Below are 14,668 nucleotides of genomic sequence, written 5' to 3'. Positions count from 1 at the left end.
CAGTGCCTTGTCTGTTGGATGCAGAGGAGAGAGTGTAGTGATCATGGGTGGTAAAGGAGAGCAGGGGTAAAAGGAGAAATATCTCCTCTTTTTCTGCAGAGGAAACCTAGGACATTGCTGAACCCAGCACCCACCTCTCCAACAACCAGTACCCCAGAGCCAGACACAAGCACTGTGCCCCAGGACGCTGCTACAATCCCCAGCTCTGCCATGCAGGCTCCCACAGGTAAGGAGGGTCTTGGACCACATTCTTGACAAGGTTGCACAGTTAGGAACTGCAGCAGGCAGGCAGCAACACCCTGAGAGAGTCCCATTTCTTCCTAAGCCTGTAAACCAGCACTCCTTACCACTCCAGAAAGGCTGGCCTGAGAGAGGCACGTGAGTCCAGAGCAGCTGTTCATTTATTTATTTGAAATAATGAAGTAGGAAGATTGCAAGCCCCCCTGTTGAGTGCAAGGACCCCTTTCCCCTGCATGTTGGTGACTCCACAGCTCTGCAGGGACACTTGTGACCCATTGTGCCCAGGGACAGTCGAGTGTGCAGCACCCCTTGTGAGCTCCCACACCATGCAAGGCACAGCTGCTGGAAGTGCTCAAGGGGCAGAGGAGGTGCTGAAGGACTGATCTGCCCAGCTCAGGCTGGGATATCAAGGCAGACAGGGGCAGGAGGGAACAGGGGAGGAGGAGGAGCAGCAGTGAAGAGTGTATGCACTGCTACAGCTGAGGATGAATCTGACCAGGAAAATCTAATGCAAAGCTGCTTTTGACATGTTGAGTCAAGCACTGGATATGGGCTGAGCCCTCTGTTTCCCCAGAATGTAATTGGCCAGTTTGCAGAAGAACCTAAAGAAGCCAGTTTCCCTAAAAAGGAAACGCTGTGGGAACCCCTAGAAAGTGGGGGCTGCATTTCTTCTTCCCCTCTGAACATCACAGCCACCTTGCCTGGCTGGCATGGAAACCTTTTTACAGCCTGACTGCAGGGGAGAGCATGGGAGAAACAGCAGCAGTTTGGAAGGTGAGCACGAGGCAGGAATATTTTGGAGGTGATTCCCCTCTAGAAGCGGCTCCACTGTGAGGAGTGGCAGTCAGGCAGTCGTGGTGGATTCCGCTTTGTGAGTGATTGGACAGTCTTAAAATCTCAGCATCTCTCAGGCTGGATTTTAGGCATCAGTGTCTTGCTTTCTTGAGTGGGTTAACAGCAAACACATTTCTCATCTTGGCAGTTTGCATTTACTTGAACAAGAACGGCAGCACTGGGCCCCACCTAGACAAGAAGAAAGTTCAGCAACTGCCAGACCATTTTGGACCAGCTCGAGCTTCTGTTGTCCTGCAGCAAGCAGTACAGGCCTGCATTGATTGCGCTTATCATCAGAAAACAGTCTTCTCCTTCTTAAAACAAGGCCACGGGGGAGAGGTCATCTCAGGTGAGAACGAGCCCGCAGCACTTTGCCTCCAGAGAGGTTGTTGCAAGAATTCTCTCGTTGGAAGATATCTGTCCTGAAGCTCGCTGCAGCCACGGGCCAGGGGCAGACAGAAGAGTTCTCTCTTCTCTTTCTTGCCACACATCTGTGTCAGTGAAGCAACAGCTGGCAGCTGACTCAGAGCGGAGCAGTTCCCATGGCCTGCGGGCACAGCTGCCGGAGCAGGCAGTGCTCAGTCCTGGCATCAGCCCGGGCAGCAACCCTGCCCCACCGACCGGCCCCGCACTGCCCCAGCCCTGGGAAGAGCCACAACAGGGGGGATTCCACAGCTCCTCACGGAAAGACAAGAAACGCCCCGGGTTTTAATTTTCCTTTAAGCCCGTGTGTAGCTGGATCTGCGAGCGCAGGCCCCTCCTCGCATCCTCTCGGTTCCCTCGGACCCGGCCCCGTGCTGGGCGCAGCAGGCTGGTCCTGGCCTGCCCCGGCAGCGGAAGGCAGTGGCTTTGTTGGCTCTCCACAGCCCGGCGATGCCGAGATCCAGGAGCTGGCTGTGCTGCCCTGGGCGTAGCCTCCCGCCTTCGCGGGGGGTTCACGTGTTGGGCTCTGTTTGTTTCTGTCTCCAGCTGTGTTTGATCGGGAACAGCACACTCTGAACCTGCCAGCAGTAAACAGTATCACCTACGTCCTCCGCTTCCTGGAGAAGCTGTGCCACAATCTGCGCAGTGACAACCTCTTTGGGAACCAGCCTTTCACTCAGAACAACCACATGCAGCGCTCACACGAGTACGACCACGACAGGTATCTACCAGGTAGGAGCTGGGGCGGGGGCGGCTCTGTAGGGCCCCAGATTTTATCTCGATCTCCGAAGGCAGGCGCCTGTTCCAGAGCCCTCTCCCAGGGTTCATTACATCACACCCAGTGTCGTGCACATGCCCTCAGGGCTCTTGTTGTGTAGGATTCCGGCTGCATTTTCTGCCTGTCAGTTTGGTTTCCATCTCCGCTGTAGGTTTCCGCTCATCCGTGCTGTCTCCTTGTCTTCCCTCCTTCCCTCGTCCCCCGGTCCTCCCCGCTTCCTGTAATCTGATTATGGTGACTTCATACAGCAAGAAACTCAGGTGAAAGACTGCATGAGAAGGGAGAGTGATAACATGCAGCAGATAAACTGTAATTAGAAATTAATTAAAGCAGGGTGCTTTCTTTGCCGGCTGTGGATCTGCTGGCAGCAGCCAGCACACCCAGCCCTCAGTGACAACGTGGCCTGTTCAGGGGTGATGCTCATGCAGCAATCCAAGGCACAGGTGGTTTTGTTTTCCTTGGTATGGCATTGAAGCAGCTCACCCCAGCTACACAGTTCATGCCACAGTGCAGATTGTCAGGTTGCAAAACTGCTCTGAAGCAGAAGCAGTGGAAAACAAGACCGGTAGTTCCTCTGCAGTGCTGGGGTGATGGCTGCCCCATAGGCTGTCTGGGGTTCTGGGTGAGCTCCTGCTCCAGGAATGTCACTAGTGGAGAGGATCAAAGCTGGCTGCACCCTCTTAGGTGGTTGGCAAGTGCTGGTCTCCTCTCCTGTCTTGGTTTCTTCCCCCTCTAGTCAGCAAATAGCTGTTGTGTTGTTTGAGGTCTTTTCAGAGTTAATCCTTTGCATAATTATGGTTCTGGCAAGAAAAGCAATAGTTGTATGAATGTAAAAGGATGGGCACTTAGGAAGAACTGTTTAAGGAGAAGTTGCTAAGCACAAAGTGTAGGAGCAACAGCCAAGTGCCACAGTGCTTCCATTCTTTGCACCTCACAAAGCATCTTAGGCAGAGTCTAGAGAGCAAGAGGATCATCCCATCCTCTGCTTCCTCCTGGCTGGAGCCAGCAGGGCCAGGAGCAGAGGAGCTGTGGGATATGTAAGGACAGGAGCAGCATGACTAGTTACTGAGACTGGAGGCTTTGCCCTGAGGAGCCTTCAAATAGAAGAAATCCCCATATTTCAGTGTGGAGGTGCCCTGTTGTCATGAGAGAGAGCAAAACCTGAGTGGGAAGGAAAGTGCCCAGCTGTGGGCATGGATGAGCTCACACACGGAGTTTCCAGCCTCCATGAGAGGTCAGTGGTGGCTGTGCCAAGTGTTGGGCTGCTGGGCAGAGTGGAAAAGTATAAATCAGAATTCAGGGAAACTCGGGCAGCACACCGGGTCTGACAAAATGCTGAGACCTGCCCATCCTGAACTCTGATTCTGAGTATTAGCAGCACTTAGAGAAGAATTAACCACAGTCAGAGCTGTGACAGCACCTGGTCCTGCAGTTCATCCTGATGTCTGAGCTTGGTGATCATCTCCTCACGTAACACCTTTCTCAGGCACCTGAAAGAAGGTGGTAAACTTTTCTATCTACACATTGCAGTGGCTTCTGGTGAGGGCAGGGAAACAATGCTGGTGATTTGGGGAAGTTTGGGCTGGTCATGGAGCAGTGAGGGTGGAGTTGTACATCCTTAAATCACACCAGAATGTCAAGGCTGCTGTGGTCTCACCTTCAGCTCTGCATGTCCTGCCTTGTTTCCTCCCAGTACAGGAATGTGTAGTATGGGGCTAGTTCTTCCAGTAAATGGCCACTGGTTAGGACTGGGAGCTGGTGTGAGCTCCCAGGACAAACTGGCTTTGCAGGAGCACCCCTGTGGGTGCCATGGAGAATTGGGGTGTGTGCTTGGGGCAGAGGGAAGGTCTGCAGCAACCCTTGGGTCAGCAGTGTCCTGTCATTCTGCCTGACTGAGTCAATGGAAATAAGGAGAAACAGACTGAGCTGTACATCAGGAGCAGCCGTTTGCAGGGGACTGGGCAGCTGATTGCTGTTCATGGACATGATGTGACCTGGAGCCGGCTGAAAACACAGGACTGGAGAGACCTTCTGCACCACTGAGCCCTGGCTCCTGCTGTTACAGCACCACATGGAGCTTCTTGGGTTAACTCTGAAGTTGCAGATTTTGCTTTTCCACTGGAGACTGCTCCAGGGTTTTATTCTGAGATTTTAGAAACTATGTTGTAATTTCCAGCCCTAATTTATTCTTGGGCAACTCAGTGTCTGTGTCTTCGGGTCTTAATATTGTCTTTTAGTTTAACTTAGTTCTCTTTATTCTGGAAGTAGTTGCAGAGCAGTTGTAGCCCTCAGAGGAGTTCATCTTCTGGCTGCTTTTTGCTCTCCTCAGACAGTGTTGGGTTGACTTAAACTTCATGGGGTGACCAGAGTGCCACCCAGCACTCTGGGGAGGAGCTCATGGGGAACTTGTGCCACAACACTGGCACCACCATGGTCACAGGAAATGTCTCTGCAGTCACTTTTAGTCACTGTCACCTTGTAACAGGTGATTATCACCCTGTCCTGGTCACATACGCCATTCTTCTCATCCACTGTTGTCACCTGCAGGGCACCAGCTCATGGGACAGTGCTTCAAGTGCACATCTGGATTTAGCTGCTGGATTTTCCTCCTTGCTGGTTCTTGGTTCTCTATATATCCTTCCTGCCTGATTTTATATACTACTTTGTCTGGCCTGACATGGGAAGACATCAGCAGATTTCATTGGTAAATCTCTAAAATTTCTGCCAAAGTTATTACAGTTATGAAATGACACTGGGCACAAGGATGATCCTCAGGCAGATTTACTGGCAATTGCTCCCAGTCTCATGTTCCTTCTCCAGTGTGCTGCCAACAGCTTTACCTCTCAAATCAGATTTCTGTGCATAGAACAAGGCTGCTGGTAATTCATGTTCTGTCTCAGCTGCTGGCTCTCTATATGTAACATCTTGCTGAATTCCAGGTATATGAGGTTGATTTCTCTTCCCTCATGTGATAGATCAGGATTTCCCCATCACAGGGAGGCCGCCTCTGATGAACAACTGCCATAGAATGTGCCATGTGCATTTCCTGCCCTTTCCTTCAGAGCCTGCCACAACCCTTGTGGTGCTGCTGGGGTGGGGCACAGGCATTTTATTGGAAGCATCTTTTTTTCCCACCCATTTTTTTTCAAATATTGGCACCACATTTCGAGTGAGTCTCAGTAATGTGGTGCTGAGTTCTGTTAGAATTTACTGCAGCAGACCCAGACTTTCAGGTCCACTGTCATTCCTGGCTTCCTCTGCACCCTCAAGTCTCCAGCCTGGGGATGTTCAGTTGTCTGACTTAGTCACTGGTGGATATTTTGGTTCCTGTCCTGTTTCTTTTATCCTTAGTGCCTTGCTCCTCAGTGCTCAGCATGGCTGCAGCTGGAAGTGAATCCCAGAATGGTTTGGGTTGGAAGAAACCTTAAAGGAACCATGGGCAGGGACACCTTCCACTATCCCAGTGACTCCCAGCACCATCCAACCTGGCCTTGGACATTTCCAGGGATCCAGGGGCAGCCACAGCTTCTCTGGGCACCCTGTGCCAGGGCTTCCCCACCCTCAGGGAAGACTTTTCATCCATATATCCAGTCTAAATCTACATCTTTCAGCTTACAAGTGCACTGAGTGCAGGTGGGTGTCACAGATGCACCAATGCCTGAGCCAGGTGTGAGGTGTGCTCTGCAGCCAGGGAGGAGGTGCCAGTGCACTCAGTGCAAGGTGAATTGTCCTAAATGGCCTGACACGATGAGGTGAGTGACTGTCACTGCTGGTAAAGGTGTCCGTGCTGATGGCTTTGGGGTGGCCCACAGCCCTATCCAGGCACGGCAGGTGAGCTGCTCTTTCCCCTTCCAGCCTCCCGAGGCAGGACAGGTGAAATGTCCCTCCCAACTGTCCTGTCATTTGAGGCAAGGACAACCCTTTTTCCTTTTCTCTCAATCCTTACCTTTCTGCACAGTGTCCCTTGCTCTGTTCCCCTGTGCTTGTTCCTTCTGTAGCTGAAACACGGGCCCATCTTTGCCTTGGCACTGTCTCAAAACACAGAATGAGTCAGACACCTCCCTCCATCCCTGCGCTCCCCATCCTCTGAGGTGCACAGCTCCATGCTGAGCAGGGCCTTTTTGCATCCAAGTCAATGATCTGCTTGTTCTCAGCATCCTTCTCAAAGGGAGCATTTATCCACTGGTATCCTTCCCTCTCAGATATTTCCTCTTTGATGATACACATTCATGAGGTTTATGTCATTTTTGAACTGAAGGCATTTTCTTTTTATTCCTGATGATCTGAGTACAGCTCTGTCTGTTACTCCATTTCTGTATTTTCTTAAAACTTCTCCTTTAAAACCAGAATTCTATTTTTGGTTTATCCTCTCATTAATTTACATGGACCTCACTTCTGATTCCTAGGATTAACTTCTATAACCTGACCTGCTGTGTCAAAATGTTTGCATTACTTTTAACATCAACCACTTTAAAAAAAATAACCCAAACCCAAACCTGATGAAACCTTTGTAAAGCATCATCTTGTGTTGTGATTCTGTGGCTGTTGGGTGAAAAGGGTGCAGTTTGACACAGGAGCATTACCAGGAGCAAGTGTTCCTCTCTCTGGGCAGTGAGTGTTTCTTACAGGGACTCATCCTGAGGATGGAATTTGTTTCTCTGGCAATGTCACAGCGATTTTTTGGTCATACTCCTATGGAGTCCCAGGCCCTCAGTGCAAGCAGTTCTTGCATTTCCCTCAAGGGTATTGATTGAACAGGTACCGTCTCTACCTTTGTGTTTCTCCTGAATCAACTCAGCTGTGCCCATCTGGTGCTTCCCCCACCTGTACCTCTGTTTGTTGGGCGTCCTGCATCTCCCTTGGTGTCGGTCCCGTTGCTCCCCGCCGTACCTGTCGCCCCTCCTGCACCTGTGCCTGCCCTGTGCCAGCTGTCAGGGCTGCTCCAGGCTGCTGGTGCCTCCTGGCATTTGTGCAGGAGCATTTGGCCCCTCTGTGCCCACCCCCAGGAACGCTGCGAGCTCTCACGTGTCACCCGTGCCCAGGGTGGCTGCAAGGGCCCAGCTGGGAGCTGCTGTCTTGTGTGGGCAGGGGGCAGCTGGAGGGGCACCTCAGCTGGGACAGGGTGTGCCACCCCTGTGTCACTTACCTGGCTGCTGTCCCCATCAGTGTCAGTGCTTCCATTCCTCGTCCATCCACCCACTGACGCCATGTGTGCAGAGACATCCCAGCCCATCCCAGTGCCCCGTGTGCTGCACAGGGACAGAGCCCCATCCTTGGGATGTGTCTGGAGAGGAGCAGCAGTGACAGCACCTGAGGGGCCCGTGGAGGGGGGACATTGAAAATTGGAGTAGGGTTTAATCCAGCACTGTGTGTGGCGTAGAGGGGTTGGAAATCATCACATCAAGGCTTGTTTGCCAGTTGTCCAAGGGTTACGTGCATCTGAAAGGTGACAGTGGGATAAGCAGGAATTGTGTGGGATGAGCCAAGGTGTAGAATGAGGAGAAATGGAATTAAGTCAATTAGAGGTGATATTTGGGTGAAATATGGCAAAACACGGCTAAGATTCTGTGTTAGTTTTCTCACCACCCTTTTTCTCTGATAAAACCTGCAAACTCTGCTCTGTTGAGCCCTGCCAGACGTGCTGGACTGCAGCTTGAACAGGTGATGGGTGCCCAGGCTGGCGATGCATGCAGGGCTCAGGGGACTCTGTCAAGACTGCATTTCCCAGGAGGTCTCCACTCCTAAAGAGGGCTTGTTCTCTTTTCCTAGACAGAAGCAGTTCGTTAGACGGCTCTCTGCAGGGACCAGGCCGGGGTACAAAGCGCTATTCCCAAGATTCCCCTCCATACAGTGCTCCTCTCTCCCCCAAGTTACCAAAGAATGACCGTCACCCCTTGGAAGGTGAGCACAGCGTCTCTTCCCAAAGCTGCCTGCAGCAGGGTCACAGCTGCCAAAGCGAGCTGTGGCTTCGGGGAGCTGCTTTGCTTGTCCCTGGCATGGGTTGTGCTTGGTATTCCAGAGGGGAGTGGATGAGCTGCTCTGTGGTGAGGCAGGTTCTGCACACAGATGTGTCAGGCGTGTGGAATGCAGCAGGAATTCCTTCTAACCCTGACAGCCATCACCTCACACCCTAGAATGTGGTTTAGTTTCCCTTGCTGTGCATGGGATTAACAGTGCTCAAACTGCCCAGCTGCTTCAGTCAGTCTGCCCCCAAATTTCTCCCTGAGGGTTTGCTGCAGCCTGTTGTACAGATGCTGATGTGCAGCTGTACAGCCAGGAACTTGCTGCCCTTTCCCAGGATCTCATCTTGTTCCTCACAGGCCTCTCTAAAACAGCCAGGGGGTGTCCCTGGCTCCACCAGCTCAGCCACACCATTCCCACCCCACACTGCTGCTCCTTCCCAGAGTCTCTTGGGATACCACTGGTGCAGATGTGCTGGGCCATGTTCCCAACAGCAGCTGCAGGAGTGTCCTCCTTGGCGGGGGATCCACAGGTGCCCCTTGCATGCACATGTGGGAGATTTCCAGAAAGTCCAGGTAGCCACAGAACTCCTGAACTGAGTAATCTTCAGTAAATACACTCCCACTTTTGTTCTGACCTGCAAACCCTTCATAATGCAGACTGAAGATTTAATCTTACTAAAGCTTTTAATTAATGGATGGTGAAATCTGCCAAGGTGTTAGTCACAATTCTTTGTGACTGAAATCCCTGAAAAATTGCAGGAGACTCCTGGGTGGGCTCAGAGTTCAGTGGCTTCATGCTCTGTTGCTGTCCCTTTAGAATCCCCATTTCTCTGGTTCTGCTGGGGTTGCTGATCCCAGGTGTGAGTGCCCAGCCTGGCACCACTGTGGGTGATTTTGGTCTGTGCCCATCACTGTGTCCTGTGCTCTGCAGAATCACTGACCCTGTCTGTAAGCACAGCTGGCCTGAACTTGCCCAGAGCAGCTGTGGCTGCCCCATCTTTGGAATGAGGACGGGCTTGGAGCAGCCTGGGGTAGTGGAAGGTGCCACTGCCCATGGCAGGGGCTGGGACTGGATGGGCTTTAAGGTCCCTCCCAACCCAAACAATTTCTTGATTCTCTGATGGACAGTTTCTAGTGGCCTCGTTATCTGCAGTGATTAAAACTGTGGGCCTGTCACAGAGCTGAGGTGAAGACAGAGGTGGTGTGTGGCAGTGCCTCATCTATTCCAGCATACTGACAAGTCAAAAACTGTTCCCTGAGGCCCCTTCTGTTCCTCCAAATGGGTGCTGGTCTCCTTGATTCCCCTCTGATGCATCAGCCACTGCATTTGGGCAACCTTTGGGACAGCCCAGCCCCTCCTCCTCCCCCAGCAGTGGGACATGCAGTGTTCAGCCTGTTCTTGAGGCACTGGAATTGCTCCAAAGGTTCAGATGCCATGGTTGGGTGGTGAATATTGACACTGTGTTGTCAGTGGAGAGAGAAGGCTTCCATGATGGGCAGTTCCAAGGAGGAGCCTTCATTAGGTTTCTACAGGATCGATTCTCAGTCTCCTTCAAAGTCTATTCAGATATCCCTTGGCCTTCAAATGGGTTGTGCCACCTGGATGCCAGAATTCTCCAGCCTCTTCCAGAAAAACAAGTGGGCAGGAAGTGTGTCTGCATGTGAAGGGGGTGATCCTTCCTCAGCAGCTTGGTCTGGTTCTGCTCTTCGTCCAGGCAGGGAGCAATGAGGTGCAGTTTCAAATTCCATCTAGAAATTCATTCTTATCCCACAGCTAACAGCTATAATGAATATATCCTCCTCCACACTGAAATTGAGGTTCAGGCAGGAATATTTGCATTTCAGAGGATATATTTTAAGAATATGCACCTGAAATATTCAGATATTGAGCAAGGTACATCTTCTCATGGGAATGAACTCTGTCTCAGACAGCAGCTCCTGAACACACCCCAGCCTGACATATGGAAGGCTGTGAGCAGCAGTGAGACATTTCCATTCACCCTGCATTTGGCAAGAAGCAGAGACATGAGGAGAGGATCTCACATCTTACACTGTTTTTGCTCTTGCATCCAGTGGTGTTTGTGTGGCTTTTGCTGAAACACTGCAGTCCCAGCACAGTGGGGACCTGCCTTCACAGCCCATCACTTGCTGGAAGCAGTGGGTGTTCAGGAGCAGTGCAAATCACATTTGTGCTTGTGGCCAAACTCCCGTGTTTTAGCAGTAAAATGACACTGTTGAGTCTACAGCACTATTTGTTTAATTAAACTTTAATTATCTGCTCCCTGCCTCTCAGCCACTAATTGTGGCATATTTCCCTACAAAGTGCCAACTGCCAGCCTTTAGTTAAATCCAACAGTTTGTGTAAGGAACTCTGCCTAAGGATCAGCCACCTCCTCCTCTGACTCTCGTTATCAAGGCTGAAGGATTCTGGATCTTGCCTGAGTACAGCTGTGCCCTGCCACTTGCAGGAGTATCTTATCTACAGCTAATTCCCAGGGGCAGTAATCATTTCCCTCTTGCCTCATCTCCTTCTCCCTTCCCTGGAGGTATCATTCATTGAGCAGTTCTCTGTGTGCTTGTATTTCGGGGAAAACCCTGAATCTCTCTTGCACCAACCCTGCCACAAACCCCCCAGCTCTTCTGCAGTGCTGCAGCCCAACCAGGCACTCACCTGTGCAGGGATAGGGAACCTGGGGATCACTGTGTGCCTTCAGCTTTACCTCCTGGGCAAAAGAAATTGTGCTCCCAGGGCTTCATCCGTGGCCCTCGGGTGTGTGATCAGCAGCGTGTGAGAACAGGATCCCATATTTGCAGAATGCATCACAGCACATTCCTGTCATGAATTAATTCCTGTGTTAATTGTTGAGTGAAGTCATTTCTGAGGGTGAGTTTTGGATTCTCAGCCTTGCACTGACAGGAACTTGTGCATGTGCTCTCCCAGCCTCCCAGACTGGGCCCTGAAATTCCTTCTGCTGACACCAATCCCTGCTGTGAGAGCTCTGGGGTTTTTGGGAGCTCTCAGACATGTGTTTGTGTGACCCAGCACATCTGGGTGAGTGTCCCAGGACTTCCCAGCAAGCTGAAGCTCTCTGTCACCTCAGAAGGTGCTGGGTTTCCTTGGAGGGCTGAGATGCACAGCTTGGACCTGCTCCCATGCCCACAGCCACTGCCCTGTGACAGCTCAGAGGGCTGTGCCCACTGCCCCCTGTCCTTACCTAGCAGTCAGCATCCTTCCCCAGATGTTCAATGGGAAGTATTTTGGGCTTTAAACAGAACTTCCTGTTGAACAGGAGACCAAATGTGGTTGTGTGGAAGCAGCTACAGTGGAAACCCATTGGTGTGACACCCACAGGTGGGTCTGGCTGGGCAGGGGATCTCCAGCAGGTTTCCAGAGCAGCCAGCTCTGGTTTGTGTCCAGTCTGGGACTGAAATGGAATGGTGGGAGTGCAGGAGGGGTTTGAAGTTATTCAGGAACAGCCATGTGTCAGCAAACCATTTTTTATGCATCCAGAGCAGGTGAGATCACACTTGTGCATGCAGGAAGCGAGTGACAAGTGGGTCAGCCCAGGACAGGTCACCAGGGGTAACAATCTTCACACCAGCAGTTTGTACCTGAGATTTGAAGGCTGTGCTGCTTTTGGGCACATCCCAGAGACCTAAAAGCAAAGAAAGGCAGCAGTGCCTCAAGGGCAGAGTGGCAAAGCCCTGAGAACAGCAAATACCCAGTGACAACCCCACAGCCAGCCTTGGGCTGGCCAACAGCCAGACAAGGGTGTTCCCATTTCTTATCCTGAAGCCCTGGAAGGCTGGAGCTGGACCAGCTGAAGTGGCCTCTGGATCTCTGCTCAAACTCAGGCAGCAGGACACAAGAGCAAATCTCAGCTCTACAATAGAGCCACAGTTCACAGAAACCAGAGCAAATAAGGTGTAGCCAGGAGAGGCTGTCCCAGTCGATGGTACCCAACATCTGCAGCACTTGGGAACCCCTTCAGGCTCTGGCAAGCTGAATTTCCCTTCACTGGAGTGTGGCAGCATCAGCTCAGCAGGGAATTTGGGAAAATCTCAACAGCTTCTGGGTGTCACAGGGTGCAGATCCTGCACCCTCACCATGATCCCAGCTCAGCACAGCAGTGCTGTGCTGGCTTCTCACCTGCTGCTCCTGTAGTCTGGGAAGTGCCAGGGAAGAAACCCAGGGCCAGGCCAGTGCTCAGGCTTCTTCAGCCTTGTCAGCTGCCGTGGTTTGAGTGGCAGCAGCTCAGGGCTGTGAGCTGCCCTCAGGGTCCCTACAGAAGCTGCTGGAGGAGCTGCAGCTCCCAGCCCCGTGCGCTGGCAGGTCTGAGTGCACAGGCAGTGCCCCTCGCTGTGGAGCTGCTCCCCTCCTTGGCGGGTGTTCCATCATAGAGAACACAGGTATTTGAGGGTGGCTCATGAGGCACAAGGACCACCTGGGCTGAGACTCAGTCGTGGCACAGGAAAACCTGCAAAGGTGGCCCCGCAGTGGAGCTGGCACAGTGTAACAGCAGAGGCAGATCTTGCTGGCCCAGCCAGTGCAACCTGTCACCCTGCATTCACCTCAGCCCCTCCATCCCAATAGTGCCACACACAGCTGCAAATGCAGTGCATTTCTGGAGAAGGTGAGGAAGCCACTGTTGCTCTAACACCCTGCCTGGGGAGAGCCCTCAGCCCAGGCCCTCTGTGCATATTCCAGCACAGGGATTTAGCTTCTGATGTGGTTAGGCTGGCAAAGGGCCCAGCAGGAGGCCAGGAGGGATGAACAGCTCATCACCAGCACAGTGTAGGAGCACTGCCTGGCCCTGATAGCACAGCTCCCTCCTGCTCTGCACGTGTCTGACAGCCCAGTGCCAAACACCAGGCCCCTCCCTTGCACGCTGATGCTGAGGATGTTCAGTGTGTGACCCCTCGGGGAGCATCCCCTCCCCTTCCTGTTCAGGACTGTCTGTGAGTCCTGTGTCCATTGGCATCCAGGTGGGACAGCCCTGCCCTGCCCCACACAGAGGAGCCCAGGGCAGTCAGGCCACAGGGCTGGGCCATGGCTGGTGGTGGCATGAGCACAGCAGCTGAACAAAGGAGCTGCTGCTCCAGTCTGGGACCACTGTCACTACCCTGGTTGGACTGGCACTGGCAGATGGTGGCACCATTTGCAGATTGGCAGCTGGTGCATACCAGGGCTCCAGCAGTGCCTGGTTTGACCCCTGTGCTGGGGAGAGCCCAGCCAGGGGTGGGACCCAGCGAGCGCTGCTGGCTGTGCCCCACGGGAGCGTGGGGCCGTGGCGTTCGGGTGCACTAACTGCAGCTTGGTGCGTTCCAGGTGAAACCTTTGTCCTGGGAGATGGCCTCCCAGGGCCCTTAGAGCCTCGCCTGGACCCCATGGACTCTGCCTTGAACTCTGTCAATTCATCCAGCCACAGCAGGAGCTCCAGAGACTATCGCCTGCCAGGATACAGGCACCTGCACCAGCCCTCTAGCCTCAGCCAGGGCAGCACCTCTGCCCTGCGCAGGCTTAGCTCTGGGGGTAAGAGCTCAGAACAGCCCTGCAGCTGTAAATTGGGCAATAAAGAGCTATTCTATCTCCAGTTACACCTTTCTAACTTCAGCAAGTACCAGAGGCTGGGCTCTGCATGGCCAACCAAGTCTGTTAGGTGTGATGGCAGGTGGCAGTGTGGACAGGTGACATTTCTCCTTTGGCTGGTGACTGGGTGGACCTGGAGGTCAGTGAGGAGAAAGGAACAGGCAGGAGCTGAACTGTGTCCGAGTGATAAATGTGTGTCTGAGTCTGTAAGGATGGACTGGGAATGGCTGGGGAGTCAAAAATTGCCTGGTGGGGCTGGGAGGATGGGCAGATGCATGAGTGGCACTTGTCTGTACAGAGGAGGAGGGGCAGGAGAGCTGAACTGCTCATTGCAGCATGTGGGGTTGCAAATGGCATCATTTTAGGTGCATGGCATCAGTGAAAGCCTCTGAAAAGCTCAGGCTGCTGGTGCCTCCCCCACAGGTTTTCAGGCAGAGCTGAGACAAGGGGCTGTGCACACTGGGAGCAGGACCTGTGCCAGCTCAAGCTGTGCTTTTGGACTACAGGATTCTGTGGGTTCAGTCTGTCAGAAGGTGCAGCCAGTGAAAACACAAACCAGCTTTGCTGTGTTAGATGTGCTGAAGGTGCTGGGAGGGGAGAAGGAACCGTGCATGGGGAGAGATGTGGGAATGGCAGGGGGTGTTCTGCTGAGGTGGGAGGTGCCAGCCCATGGACAAGGAGCAGTGGGAGCTGGCCCAAACAAGGGGAGTGGTTCTTGAGAGAGAGGACAAGGGCTCAGCGTAGAAGGCTGCCCTAAAAAGTCAGGCCTAAGGAGAGGGAATAAGGCCTCGGTGCCAGGCCTGCGCTGCAGGAACCTGGGGCACGCCTGGGACGTGCCCC

General features: G+C 52.9%; 1 protein-coding gene across 6 annotated transcripts in view; it reads left to right on the top strand.

The window, feature by feature from the left end:
• The window catches only part of SCMH1 (Scm polycomb group protein homolog 1), a 62,785-nt gene that overhangs the window by 43,862 nt on the left and 4,255 nt on the right, over window positions 1-14,668 (top strand). For 2 of the 6 annotated variants that reach the window (XM_063419053.1, XM_063419054.1), the window contains exons 10-14: window positions 100-226; window positions 1,223-1,423; window positions 2,044-2,229; window positions 8,045-8,176; window positions 13,568-13,771. In XM_063419053.1, coding sequence (XP_063275123.1) covers window positions 100-226; window positions 1,223-1,423; window positions 2,044-2,229; window positions 8,045-8,176; window positions 13,568-13,771 — 850 coding nt within the window. The remainder of the gene's footprint in view (window positions 1-99; window positions 227-1,222; window positions 1,424-2,043; window positions 2,230-8,044; window positions 8,177-13,567; window positions 13,772-14,668) is intronic. The other 4 variants (XM_063419057.1, XM_063419058.1, XM_063419055.1 and 1 more) reach the window with 4 other exon arrangements.

Source organism: Prinia subflava, chromosome 24, assembly GCF_021018805.1.
Source record: "Prinia subflava isolate CZ2003 ecotype Zambia chromosome 24, Cam_Psub_1.2, whole genome shotgun sequence".
NCBI classification, from domain to species: domain Eukaryota; kingdom Metazoa; phylum Chordata; class Aves; order Passeriformes; family Cisticolidae; genus Prinia; species Prinia subflava.
The sequence above is the reverse complement of the archived record's forward strand: the minus strand, read 5'-3'. Positions and strand labels throughout refer to the sequence as shown.